We start from the raw sequence: 14,700 nt of genomic DNA on the forward strand, positions 1-14,700 counted from the left end.
AAAAAGGGGGGGGGCAGAAGTGGATGTAGAAGCTTAGGGATGCTTGAGTCATAGAAACTTCTACCGATATAAACTAGTCACAGGTGAAGAACCACACATTTTTTGTGAGAGCAAATGTAGATCAAGGCCTCTATGTTTTATCAGGGTGTGGCTTCTGGTAGATCGCATCAACGCACCCAGGTAAAGTATCAGGCCTCCTGAATGTTGGCTTCAGGCTTCAGTTCTGGAATTGGTTAGTGCACCTGCATGCCGGGGGCGCGGGGTGGGGTGGGGTAAAGTCCACAGTGATGATTACTCTCTAATCTCTCTTCAGACAGCGTTCTTCTCTTGTTTACTCGAGTTACAGTTCCTTATTCTGCCTACGGTTTGCAGCCTTGGAGCACTTTTCTACGTAGCTCTCTAAGTCTCTTATCTTTCAGGAGACATTGTCACAGTGCTCTGTCAACAGTAGCGGCGGTCGCTCCAGAAGATTAAAAATTAAAACGATAAACTACCCAGAGCCACTTTAGATCAAATGGGATTGGAAAGTCAGGTTGCCCATCCAGCGTGCTACAGTAAGAAACCTTTCAAATGATCCTAATATTTGCTATAGAAAAGGAAACGAGGTCGTGGGGAAATAAAAGCTCTGTTTATTAAAGTAGTACAAAGTTCTGTCTTTTGGCTTCCAACTTGATTTCTAACTGTTTGAATCTGTTTTAATTAATGAGATGGAGAACACCAAGACTTCTTAATTAAAATGTATTGCAGGCATTTGGATATTAGACAATTCAATTTCCCTACCCTTTGCCTTTGACATTTCTTTTAGATAGAACTTGAAAAGACCTATCAGTATATGTAGAAATCTAAATTGTTGCAAGGACCGTGATATAGCTGTCTCTTGATAGACTAGGCTGGGGCCTAGCAAACACAGAAGTGGATGCTCAACAGTCAACTATTGGATGGATCACAGGGCCCCCAATGGAGGAGCTAGAGAAAGCATACAAGAAGCTAAAGAGATCTGCAACCCTGTAGGTGCAACATTATGAACTAACCAGTACCCCGGAGCTCTTGACTCTAGCTGCATATGTATCAAAAGATGGCCTACTCGGCCATCACTGGAAAGAGAGGCCCATTGGTCAGGCAAACTTTATATGCCCCAGTACAGGGGAACACCAGGGCCAAAAAATGGGAATAGGTGGGTAGGGGAGTGGGGTGGGTGGGTGTGGGGGACTTTTGGGATAGCATTGGAAATGTAATTGAGGAAAATATGTAATTAAAAATCATATGAAAAAAATAGAAAATATTAAATTATGATTTTTATAAATATTTTATTCTACTCTACTCATTACATATCTGTGATTGGTGATACACTGTGAGACTGTGCCTAATGACTTTAACACATGTATCCTGAATGACAGGAAGCCCAGAGAATGACCTTTCAGAATAATAGACACCTTTTCTTCCCTTAGGGAATCTCAAAAAATGTTGTTCCCTGGTGGTGTTGGTGCTGCCTAGAGAAGTAGTGGAAGTTATGTATTCATATGGAAGAAGGACACATATTCTTTTCTTCTATGTGATTCAGATGAAAAGAAAATAAAGAAACAAAGTACATTTAAATATGTAGTTATACGGACAGAGTCTTCCTATGTTTCCCATGTTGATACTAGTCTCATCCATCCTTACTTAACCTTGGTCTTTCAGTTTCCTGTTGAGTATTGGATTGAGTCTTGAGTGCTAGGATTGCAGGGACCCGGCGTCACATCGACCTTTAGTTTGCCAGAAAACAATATCCCTTTTCAACGACAGTTATAAAACATTCACATGCACACATTTTCATGTTTAATATTGGCCTCAGAATCCTAAAAGCACTCTACAGAGTTTTCCAGTTCATCTTTACATTTCCATTTGGGAACATAATTAGAAGAAGTAGGCTGTGTGGATTTCAAATCTTGCCAACTTAATTTTGTCCTTTTCCTCTAGGAATAATTTATTTAAGTCTGATTCACAATAAACAGAACATCAGAAGTTTGAGACACTATTGATTAACACAGGACAAAATAATAAAAATATGTGGAAAATAAAAGATTAGCAGCTCTATGTGATGTCATTATTCATCTTTGAAAATTTTTTCTCATAATGTATTAAATCGAATCAAGAGGGCCAGGATAGTACACTATTTTTGTTACATCACAGAGAAATAATCTTTGGTGACTGAAAGCAGTCAAATTTTTTTTTGTGATAATTTCCAGATTTATTCATTTTGAGAACTTGAGTGCCCATTCCTACAAGTGTCTGAATGACTAGAGATTCAGTATCACAAAGATCACCGCACAGCTTTACTCTGTTTATAGAGTCGTGTCTCCTAGCAACCTATTTCTAAGCCATTATTATAAGTTTTATGGCTTATATACCCTTAAAGGGCTTTCTCCTGACTTCAGGAAAAGTCTAGTCTACATGAGAGAAGAGAAACATATGCACGCAAACATTATTACTTTTTAGGTCACAGATGGAGTATAAAAATATACTTATAATGGAATTCTAGGGAGAGAAAGAGGGGATACCCCTAGGCTGCTTCGCCGGTATTCCGTCTTCAGGCTCTCTGCTCAGTCCCTGCTTAGGTTGCCTCTCCTTTGTCTTGCTACTCAGACTGCCTTTGCGGAGATAAGGATTCTTCCCTGCGGCAAGGGCTTAGGTAGAGATGTTTTAAGCCTTTGGACACACTAAAGCTGAAGGAATAATGCATGCTGCAAATAGTGCGGCCCGACACTGTAGCTCATTTCACACCCCAAAAGGTTTAAGCAATGAATAGAGCCAGGTGGGATTAAGCTAAAAGACTTTCTGAGAATGAAGGTCTTTCTCTTCTGATTGAAGAGTAAGAAGGGGACTGATTTGGCAGGACCGAGTTCAGGACGTTTATAGATGGGGAGCAGTGGATGTTCGAAGAAGTCTGAAACAAAGTATCTCATCTGTCAGTCTCCACATTGGCAGTTAAGTAACACCACGTCTGACCGGGACATATTTTAATTGCAATCTCATTCATTTACTACATTTATAGCAACAGACCTGTCACTCACTTAAGAAAACTTTTCTTTTTTTTTTTTTTTTTTTTTTTTTTTACCTTGTTTGTGCTGTTCCTTTTTTTTTTTTTTTTTTTTTCCATTTTTTATTAGGTATTTAGCTCATTTACATTTCCAATGCTATACCAAAAGTCCCCCTTACCCACCCACCCCCACTCCCCTACCCACCCACTCCCCCCCTTTGGCCCTGGCGTTCCCCTGTACCGGGGCACACAAAGTCTGCGTGTCCAATGGGCCTCTCTTTCCAGTGATGGCCGACTAGGCCATCTTTTGATACATATGCAGCTAGAGTCAAGAGCTCAGGGGTACTGGTTAGTTCATAATGTTGTTCCACCTATAGGGTTGAAGATCCCTTTAGCTCCTTGGGTACTTTCTCTAGCTCCTCCATTGGGAGCCCTGTGATCCATCCATTAGCTGACTGTGAGCATCCACTTCTGTGTTTGCTAGGCCCCGGCATAGTCTCACAAGAGACAGCTACATCTGGGTCCTTTCGATAAAATCTTGCTAGTATATGCAATGGTGTCAGCGTTTGGATGCTGATTATGGGGTGGATCCCTGGATATGGCAGTCTCTACATGGTCCATCCTTTCATCTCAGCTCCAAACTTTGTTTCTGTAACTCCTTCCATGGGTGTTTTGTTCCCACTTCTAAGGAGGGGCATAGTGTCCACACTTCAGTCTTCATTTTTCTTGAGTTTCATGTGTTTAGGAAATTGTATCTTATATCGTGGGTATCCTAGGTTTTGGGCTAGTATCCACTTATCAGTGAGTACATATTGTGTGAGTTCCTTTGTGATTGTGTTACCTCACTCAGGATGATGCTCTCCAGGTCCATCCATTTGGCTAGGAATTTCATAAATTCATTCTTTTTAATAGCTGAGTAGTACTCCATTGTGTAGATGTACCACATTTTCTGTATCCATTCCTCTGTTGAGGGGCATCTGGGTTCTTTCCAGTTTCTGGCTATTATAAATAAGGCTGCTATGAACATAGTGGAGCATGTGTCCTTCTTACCAGTTGGGGCTTCTTCTGGATATATGCCCAGGAGAGGTATTGCTGGATCCTCCGGTAGTACTATGTCCAATTTTCTGAGGAACCGCCAGACTGATTTCCAGAGTGGTTGTACAAGCCTGCAATCCCACCAACAATGGAGGAGTGTTCCTCTTTCTCCACATCCTCGCCAGCATCTGCTGTCACCTGAATTTTTGATCTTAGCCATTCTCACTGGTGTGAGGTGGAATCTCAGGGTTGTTTTGATTTGCATTTCCCTGATGATTAAGGATGTTGAACATTTTTTCAGGTGCTTCTCTGCCATTCGGTATTCCTCAGGTGAGAATTCTTTGTTCAGTTCTGAGCCCCATTTTTTAAGGGGGTTTTTTGATTTTCTGAGGTCCACCTTCTTGAGTTCTTTATATATGTTGGATATTAGTCCCCTATCTGATTTAGGATAGGTAAAGATCCTTTCCCAGTCTGTTGGTGGTCTTTTTGTCTTATAGACAGTGTCTTTTGCCTTGCAGAAACTTTGGATTTTCATTAGGTCCCATTTGTCAATTCTCGATCTTACAGCACAAGCCATTGCTGTTCTGTTCAGGAATTTTTCCCCTGTGCCCATATCTTCAAGGCTTTTCCCCACTTTCTCCTCTATAAGTTTCAGTGTCTCTGGTTTTATGTGAAGTTCCTTGATCCACTTAGATTTGACCTTAGTACAAGGAGATAAGTATGGATCGATTCGCATTCTTCTACATGATAACAACCAGTTGTGCCAGCACCAATTGTTGAAAGAAAACTTTTCAAGAGTGGGTAAACGTATTGAATTTGAGATTTTTCTGACCTCGGGTCTTCAAAGTTTGCGACACATGCATAGAAGCAAAGAAATGTCGATAGAAAAGTTATCTTGAACCCAATCAATCCCTTCTTTGTGAAAGGTACCATACTCTCAGAAAGAGAGAAATCAATGGGCCAATCTTGTCATTGCTCTTTGTTATCTTACAGACATAATAGTGTTTGGAAGAAAACAAACTACTGGTTCTTCAACCCAAAATGTGGCTGAGTGATGATGCTTTCAGGATCTTGTCAAGGAGGCAGGGCACTCCATGGACACTGTCTGGAGTACTCCGTGCAGCATGCATCTCCTTTATCTTTATTCTTTCAAGTGTTACTGGGTCTATTTTAATTAAATTTATGTATATTTATGTTTTTATTCATTGTGCACATATTTGCGGGGATGTATGTGTTTGTGTAGTGTGTGTGCTCACACGAATATGTCTAAGCACTGGTGTGCTCTCAGGCTAATCATCTCTACACTGCTTTAGTTCTTTAATTATAACTTGTTGGCATCCCTTGCCCATGTCCCTTGACCAGCCCCATAAGGTAACAATTGATCAGAGATGAATGTTGGGAAGCCGTCAAACTACTGCAGCTCATTAGCTCCTCAGTTGTTTTTAATTAAGGCATCCTTCATCTTAAAGCAGGCGAAAATAGGTGTAAATTGTATGTCAGGTAAATTACATGCTTCTTGGTAAAGTGTAACATTCACTGAATTATTTAAGTAGTCATTTTAATAGAGTGAAAATTATTTTTCTAACAACTTTCCCCCTCTCTGTAAATGTATACGCATGTATTTACTGCCCCATAATTTAAACATATAGATAAATGCAATAAATTGTATAAAAGTATCTTTTATTCTCCAGGTATAACTGTTGTTTTTGAGGCTTACTGCTGAATAAGCTTAACCTTTCTAGGTCTTTCTGGACTCTGGCTGCCTCATTAAAATCAGTTCTTCTGGCCCAATCTCCTCTCAAAGCTGGCCGATTCAAACTGGCTCCTTTCAGCTTCTGACTGAATTGCTCTGCTTGACCCCAAACTAATTTTGGCAATCTGTTCTGATCTTCTGACTTGTTCTGTCTTCATCTGCAACTTGTCTTTGTAAAACCTCTCTGGTAAAAATTGTGCCCCTCCAATCTCTCTCTCTCTCTCTCTCTCTCTCTCTCTCTCTGTGTGTGTGTGTGTGTGTGTGTGTGTGTGCATGTGTGCGTTTACAGTTCTTATGAGTTAAAGCTTTGACTACATAGTTGAAAATTATCAGGACACTGGTAGACAAAAATCACACATTTAGAAAACATAATGCAGTCTACGAAGGACACTGATAGAAATTACACACAGGAACCAGAATGTCTGTCAACTTATCCAGTCAGTATAAGATATCAGTTTTAACTTCAGGCTTTCAATACCTAATACCAAACTGCAGAAATAAATTAAATGTGTGTTTGCATGGGATTGTACTTTATTTTGAGATTATAATTACAACATCTGTTCCTTCCCTTTCCTCCAATTAATTATCGTAACAGTTTTTACAAGCACCTTGAAGTAGAAGAACACTGATACACGTCTATTTCTTGTCCAGCTTTGAGAATGAGAGGATAAAAAAGACTAGTCTGGCATGAAAGGTAGAGATATATTGCACAGGACTCTTAGGAGAGTTAACAGCCCCTCCCAAAATGTCTAATTAAAAGATAAATGACTAGCTCTGTTTCCCACTAATATTTTCAAACTATTAATTTTAATGATTTTACTAGGAAAATCTCATGTGCATGGATTGATATGAAACTTTGGATCTATTTCTTAGAAAAAAACAATCAGAAACTCACCATTCCTTTAGTATGACTCTCACCTCAGTGTGAAACCAAACCAAACCAACCAACCAAACCAAACCAACCAGCCAAACCAAACCAACCAACCAACCAACCAACCAACCAACCAACCAACCCAAACCAAACCAACCAACCAAAACAAATCAACCAACCAAAACCAAACAAACCAACCAACTAACCAACCAACCAAACCAACCAACCAAACCAAATCAACCAACCAAAACCAACCAACCAACCAACCAACCAACCCAACCAACCAAAACAAATCAACCAACCAAAACCAACCAACCAACCAACCAACCAAACCAAACCAACCAACCAGCCAACCAAACCAAACCAACCAACCAAAACAAATCAACCAACCAAAACAAACCAACCAACCAAACCAACCAAACCAAACCAAACCAAATCAACCAAGCAAACCAAACCAAACCAAACCAAACCAAACCAAACCAAACCAAACCAACCAACCAAAACCAACCAACCAACCAACCAACCAAAACAAATTAACCCATCAAAACAAATCAACCAACCAAAACAAACAAACAAACAAGAAAACAAACAAAATTTTCTTACAATCATCAAAGATACAAAAATGTTATTATTCAAGTCCTTTTTACTTATGGATGCTATAAATGAAATGGAATTAAAATGTTTAATACAAAGGAGTAAAGGCTGATGGAATCCTTCTTGTGTGATTTTCCCGGATCTGTGGGGAATTGCAGTTAATACCCAATCTGCATAAATAACCTTGAGAGAATACAGCCTCCCCCACTTAAAAATTAGATCCTAAATTATTTCCCACTGAACCAAAGACATCATTTAAACACACTATTTTTTTTTCTATTTCCATATGCCAGTCTAGACAACTCTCATTAATGAAGTAATGTCCTTTCAGTTATTAAAGCACTATGAAGACTAATAAGCATGGATAGGAACAAAGATTAACATCTTTGCACAAATTACCTGTATCATTTCAGAAGAAAGCAAGTACCTGGCCTTTCTCAAAAATATTGTATCTAAGGCAACGGGCCACATCACTTATTTTCTATATTGGAGGACCCTGTCTTTTGATCTCCATGTCTCGAAGCAAGAACTGTGATCCGCAGGAAATGAGGTCAAGGGACCAGACAGTAGAGTCTGGCTGGGCATGAGATAACAGGTAAATAATAGGACTCAGTGTTGTAGAATTGATTTATATTCACTCAACTCAGACCAGTCCTTGAGAGCCTTTGCTGATAGGCCCTAATTGAGTTCAAGTCTTCTCTGCCACATTTTAAAATAGTATACAGTAATTTTCTGTTGACGAGTTTATCCCCATCATATAAATATGTAAAACCAAATCATGATTTATTCATTCATGGACCTGATTTAATATCATCACTAATGCTTTTATTTCTGAATCAGGAATAATTAAAATACACTTATAAAGTTTAATTGCACTAAAGACACATGCATTCATTCTAGTACATTCTATTTTGCATCTGAAAAAAAATCACTTCATCTCAGATACTTAACTCATATTAATTAAACATATTTTGATTTTGTCACCTTTGAAATTATAATATAACTGCAACATCCATCTCCTCTCTTCTGTCTATTCTAACCCTTTCAAATGCCTCCTTTCTCTCTTTCAAATTCATGATTTGTTTATTCTTATTTCACAGCCATACATATATTTATGTTCGTGTGCATGTGCTCATGATAACATGATCTATATATACACACACATATATATATACATACATATATATACACATTGAAGTGATTTATACATGATAACATGATATATATACATATATATACATACATATACATGATAACATGAGATATATACATATATACACATACATATGTATGATAACATGATATATATACATATATACACATACATATATATGATAACATGATATATATATACATATATACATACATATTTATATCAAACTGAGATGTTGATCACTTTGATTTTCATAAACAAATCAAGTACATGCATCTTCTAAAAAGAAATTGAAATGTGATTGACAAATCACAGCATGAAGATTCCTTGTATTTATAACCCTGGAGTAATGTCAAAACTCTGGTGCTGTTCAGTGGCCCGGGCTTAAGCACAAGGGGAACTCATCAGTATCTTCCCCTCCATCTTTGCAAAGTGTGTCTATTAAAGAGACCCTCAGCTCACTAAGCTTTTAACACCAGAAGCAAAGTCCTTCTACTATTCTCAGTTGCCTAGCCTCACTGAAATTGCTATTGGATTATTGCTAAAGTGTGAATCCAGAATGAATGTCACGATCCAGTGTTTTAACTGAAGTTAGAAAAATGAACAAATTGTTAACTTCTATATTTTCTTGACTCTTCCAAAATGAAAAAAAAGACTCCCAACATTACTCCTGCTACAATGCTTACCATCCCAAAGTTCTTTTTGTTAAATCCTCCCTAAATTGAAGTGATTTTTATTAAAATGAAATCTATAATATATTTTTAAAAGGATGGAGCCTACATGTATATGGGCATTTAAAATACATGGAATTTTAGTTGATAGTCATAAATCAAACTGATGATTATTTACATAGTGTGTATGATAAAACTCCCCCACTTGCCTTTTTGGGGGGGCGGATAGGAATTGTCTTTTAGCTGAGGCCCAATATGAATGCACAAAACTTGAGAAGACAAGAGAAACCAGAGCTCTCATTAAAAGCTACAGGAAGTTCTCGCATGTCTCTCACATTTCACAGGAGACAGCACATTATTATCCACTACCACTATGTGCAGTGGCTGGGTCTTATCAAGGCATTATTACACAATAGGAGTCTTCCAGCAGTCATACAGTTTTATAGCATAAGCTTGAAACTTTGCTATTGGCTACTGCCTGTGGGGGTGTTCTCAGGAAGACTATTTTCGTTCTTTGAGTTCTAAATAGAAAATCTATGTGCTACAGAGACTATTTTTTTTTTTGGTTTTGTTGTTGTTTCTTTGTCTCATTATGTAGTCATGGCTGTCCTGGAACTTACTCTACAGACTAGACTAGGCTGGCATTAAATGGCAATTCTCTTGACTTTGTTTTCCAAGCAGTGATCATGTATGCACATGTCATTAAACGTGTCTGGAAAATCTTTTATGTGAACTACAAGTCAGTGAGAGCAAAGTGTACTTTACTGAAAACACCAACTTTATATGTGGATTTGGATGTCCATGCATTTGCTTTTCCTCCTTAACTTCGTATCCTTGTGAATTCTTCCACATCACTTAGGTTTCATGACTACTGTTATTACCTTTCGAAAAATCACTCCTGTTCCATTTAAATGTGTTCTTTCCAGATATCAGGTTACCTTGCTACTCATCCGAAGTTTTGTTATTTAGCATCTCTACATATGCAAACATTCACAAAGTAGATGTCTACAACCAAATCAAAGAAAGATACATATGTATCCAGGTAATTGTGAAGCCTGTGTCTTTGTACTTTTAATTGTGGTTTGGTTGGTTTATTTATGTTGATTTTGCTTTTGAAATAAGATTTCGTGTAGCCCAGGCAAGGCTGGATATCACCAAGGATGGCCTTGAATTCTTACCTGTAACAAGCCTGTACTACCATGTCTGACTGTGACTTTTAGAATATTTAAGAAAATAATTTAGCCATTCATGGTGAAATAAATCATTATTGTTTATAGCTAGACAACCTTTTCATACATTTATATATCTAGACATATCTGTAGTTGTATGAGTTAATTTAGTTCCTCTGTTGATATTTACCTTGTAAGATTGATTTTTGAGATTCGGAATGATAATGAATAAACTTAATGTATGTTATAGTTTAGAACACAAAATATCTAAAAGATCCATGTGTTAGAACTTAAGTCCCAAATAGATTCTGATTAGAAAAGGTGGGGATTATTATAATTGATAGTTGTTGGGAGAGGGAGAGACAGTTCTCTTTAGGGGTGTGACTCCTCTTAGGTCTTGTGTGCTTCAGTAAGTGGCTTAATAGCCAAAAGTCTAAGTATTACTAGTTAGACTTGATGGGCTTACGAGAACAAAAGAAATAGAAACATAATGTTGGATGAGTGTGGAAAGAAGAGAGGAGATGAGAGCCATGACAAATATCATCAAAACACAATGTATGCAATGCCCCCAAATTAAAAGTGTACAAATTCATTAGCACAATTCTTCTTTTTTAAAAAATCAAACTAAACTTTTATTTTTTAGATATATACTATAATTAACCCCAAACCATAAAAACTATTAGACAAAAATCCATATATTTCCAATGCTAGGCTGTCATTCCAAGTTCCTTTATCTCATGAAGTCTATGTGCAGAACTCATGAGTTTTTCTTTCTTTCTTTCTTTCTTTCTTTCTTTCTTTCTTTCTTTCTTTCTTTCTTTCTTTCTTTCTTTCCTCCTTCCTTCCCTCCCTCCCTCCCTCCCTCCCTCCCTCCCTCTTTCTTTCTTTCTTTCTTTCTTTCTTTCTTTCTTTCTTTCTTTCTTTCTTTCTTTCTTTCAGATGAGTTAGTGGTTATTTTACCTTTTTCTTTTTTGGTAACAAACATTTTCTAAATTTATATTATAAAATTCAGATAGACCAAATTGTCAGTCTCTTAAAAGAGATCTCGATAGCGATCCAGTGAAATGAGTCATTGTATAACAGCTTCTGTCATTAACTCTTGATTTAACTGTGTTGGACACCCAGTGCCCATATGGGAGAAGAAGAGAACCAACTCAAAAAGTTGACCTCAGAGGGTTTATTTTTTATTTTATTTTATTTTATTTTATTTTATTTTATTTTATTTTATTTAGCATGTACTGAGGTGACTGTGTTTTTTGTCCTCAAGTTCACTATATGGTTTATTACATTCATTTCTCTGAGATATATCCAACTTGGTCACAGTAGATAATCCTTTTAATGCATGTCCATATTTGATTTGCAAGTATATCATTTAGCACTTTTGAATCTGTGATCTATATTAGTTATACTATCAAATAAAATATAATTCCAAATACCAAAATACCAAAACTTTGTTGTCCTCTGTTGTTCACATATGTACCCTGGCATGCATATACCCATATTCATTCTCTCTCTCTCTCTCTCTCTCTCTCTCTCTCTCTCTCTCACACACACACACACACACACACACACACACACGCACACACACATTACAAGCATTTTTAATAATGAAAAATAGGGAAGCAGATTATAATCACTTACCCTAGTCCCAGAAGATGACAAACTTCATTTGAAATTTGTGTGGTCCAGTTCTCAGCACAAGCTATATGCCATATGCTATGGATATTGAACTGTACCAACCCATTGTTGCTTCTTGTGCCATTAAGAAAACGCACTAAAAATGCAGAGAATAGGATGGTGGTTACAAGAAACAAGTGAGTGGGAGCCATGTGGTCAAAGAGAAAATAATTCATCTATACTGGAGGAAAGAAGTTTTTTTGTGACCAAGTATACAGTACAAATATATTGAGTATCTACTCTTAAGTTGCTAAAATAATAAATAAATAAATTTCAAACTACCTCATCACAAAAAACCTATTAAGCACTTGAAGTGCTGCTTCTATTGATTAGTTAGGTTTTGTTCATTTCACATTGTATGCATAATGCAAAATGCCACTTTGCATCCCATAAAGTTATATCTATAATTTTAAAAATTTCAACAAAATTTGTAAAATACCAATAAGTACATAGAGATTCATTTAGCATATTGGATTATACACAGGGTCATCTTGGTTAATTTCACTGGGGATTGGTGGCCTTAAGGAAAAAGTGCTCATACTTAACAGTTGGATTAGCGATTTTAATTTTTGAAGAGTATCTTAGAAGGTATAAATTGATAAATTCAAACTGAGTTGCTATTATATTACTTTGTCATTTTCTATGACTATAAATTGAAAAGAAGCAAAATGTTCAAGTTTATTTTCCAGCAAATGAGCAAAAATAAAGTTGTGTATTTTGTTACTTAAGTTATTAAAATTTATTTATGAAAAGTGATGCTTATAAACTTGTAAACTAGAAGAGGGAGGGAAAAATGAAATTAAGGAGAAAACTTATGTGTTTTGTACACTAGCGGTGCCTTTTCAGAAACCATATTTTTATTCTCTGTATATGCTTTGATTTTTCTCTTCTTCCTACTATCTTATAAACATTCTGTAGAGAATATTTCACTTATTATGCCCAGGAAGGGGTTCAACCTAAGTTTGTTTTCAAGGAAAGAAATTCTCAGCAATGCAAGTCTGACCTACACACACCATGCTGTTGTTGTTTTTACTTTATTCTCTCAGTAAAAGACTTTGATATTGAATTAAACAGATGGTGATTCAAAAACCATTCTTAGCTCTTGTGAGGCATGTGATCTCTGACAGATGGATAACTTCTTTCAACTCAGTTTTTTCAGTGCTAAATCAAGGTAGTTATTGATATGGAACCTTTTCATCACACATTTATATTGCAAAGCACATACAATATGTAATAATTTTTAGAAATAAAATTAAAATAATATATGATAAAATAATACATTATTCATATAACTGTTGCAACCTGAAATGAAGGCTTGGCACGAAGCCAATCAAAGAAAACACTTAAGAACTAAAAATACAAAGATAAGTCAGTTATAATATGCAGTCAGATGCTCCTTCTGAAGGCAATAAGCAAAATAGAATAGCCAAAGGGCCAGGTACTAAGGTGCCTGGCTTGCTTATATTTGTCTTTTATATTTATGTTTTCTGAAAGAATCTTTTTGGTTCTAGTCTTACAGTTTTATAACATGTAACCAAGTAACATAAACAAACCAGAGGTCTGTATATTAGTTTTACTGCAAAACAAAATGGTTTGGAAGCTCCTATATGGAGAGCCATTCACATTCCTCAACACTTGCAATGCAACAATATGTGTTCTACCTTTCATGGTTGGAGAATCTAAAATCCAATAAGTTAATGCAACACAAGCATGTTCATGAAAATCAGACATACCACAGCTTGCTTCATCTGAGCCATCTCTACAGTGCGGGTAGCTATCACAGAGATTCCCCAGAGGAATGCAGTTTCCATCTTTGCACTGAAATTCGTCATCTTGGCAGGGCTCTGTTTATTTTATAGAGACAAACAAACAAACAAACAAACAAACCACAAGTTGAAGGTTTATGAATACCCATTCCATTTATGGACCTTTAAACATCAGACATTTGCTTTAGTGCTTAAAGAAGCTTCAATGTTGAAATACTCCAAAATTTCTTACCCAGATTGCGTCAGAAACAGCCCTAAAGTTATACATGTGGATTGAATGAATATAGATTAAACCTTGGCCATCTTTTTTGAAAAAATGCATCAGGGAAAGTTCTAAGAGGTAACTGAGATTGTTCTTAAAATGACCTGACTCTATGGATCTAAAACATGACTGGGAGATACCTCCCTCAAGACACTTATCATCGTGACTTAGAAAGAAGGGCTTTGAGCGGTCGCCATCTTGGTCCGAGACCCGCCGAACTTAGGAAATTAGTCTGAACAGGTGAGAGGGTGCGCCAGAGAACCTGACAGCTTCTGGAACAGGCAGAAGCACAGAGGCGCTGAGGCAGCACCCTGTGTGGGCCGGGGACAGCCGGCCACCTTCCGGACCGGAGGACAGGTGCCCACCCGGCTGGGGAGGCGGCCTAAGCCACAGCAGCAGCGGTCGCCATCTTGGTCCCGGGACTCCAAGGAACTTAGGAATTTAGTCTGCTTAGGTGAGAGTCTGTACCACCTGGGAACTGCCAAAGCAACACACTGTCTGAGAAAGGTCCTGTTTTGGGCCTTCTTCTTCGGCCAGGAGGAGGTCCAAATACAAGATATCTGCGCACCTTCCCTGTAAGAGAGCTTGCCAGCAGAGAGTGCTCTGAGCACTGAAACTCAGAGGAGAGAATCTGTCTCCCAGGTCTGCTGATAGACGGTAACAGAATCACCAGAAGAACAATCTCTAAACAGAGTCAACTATAACTACTAACTCCAGAGATTACCAGATG

General features: G+C 37.4%; 1 protein-coding gene across 2 annotated transcripts in view; it reads right to left on the reverse strand.

Moving 5' to 3' along the window:
- Positions 1 to 14,700, reverse strand: part of Tmprss15 (transmembrane protease, serine 15) — a 138,090-nt gene that overhangs the window by 20,961 nt on the left and 102,429 nt on the right. For both annotated transcript variants that reach the window (NM_178855.4, NM_008941.3), the window contains 2 exons: positions 13,676 to 13,786; positions 11,907 to 12,039 (listed from right to left, as the gene is read on the reverse strand). In NM_178855.4, the coding sequence (NP_849186.2) occupies positions 11,907 to 12,039; positions 13,676 to 13,786 (244 nt within the window). The remainder of the gene's footprint in view (positions 1 to 11,906; positions 12,040 to 13,675; positions 13,787 to 14,700) is intronic.

The sequence above is a fragment of the Mus musculus genome, chromosome 16 (genome assembly GCF_000001635.26).
Source record: "Mus musculus strain C57BL/6J chromosome 16, GRCm38.p6 C57BL/6J".
Taxonomy (NCBI): Eukaryota; Metazoa; Chordata; class Mammalia; order Rodentia; family Muridae; genus Mus; species Mus musculus.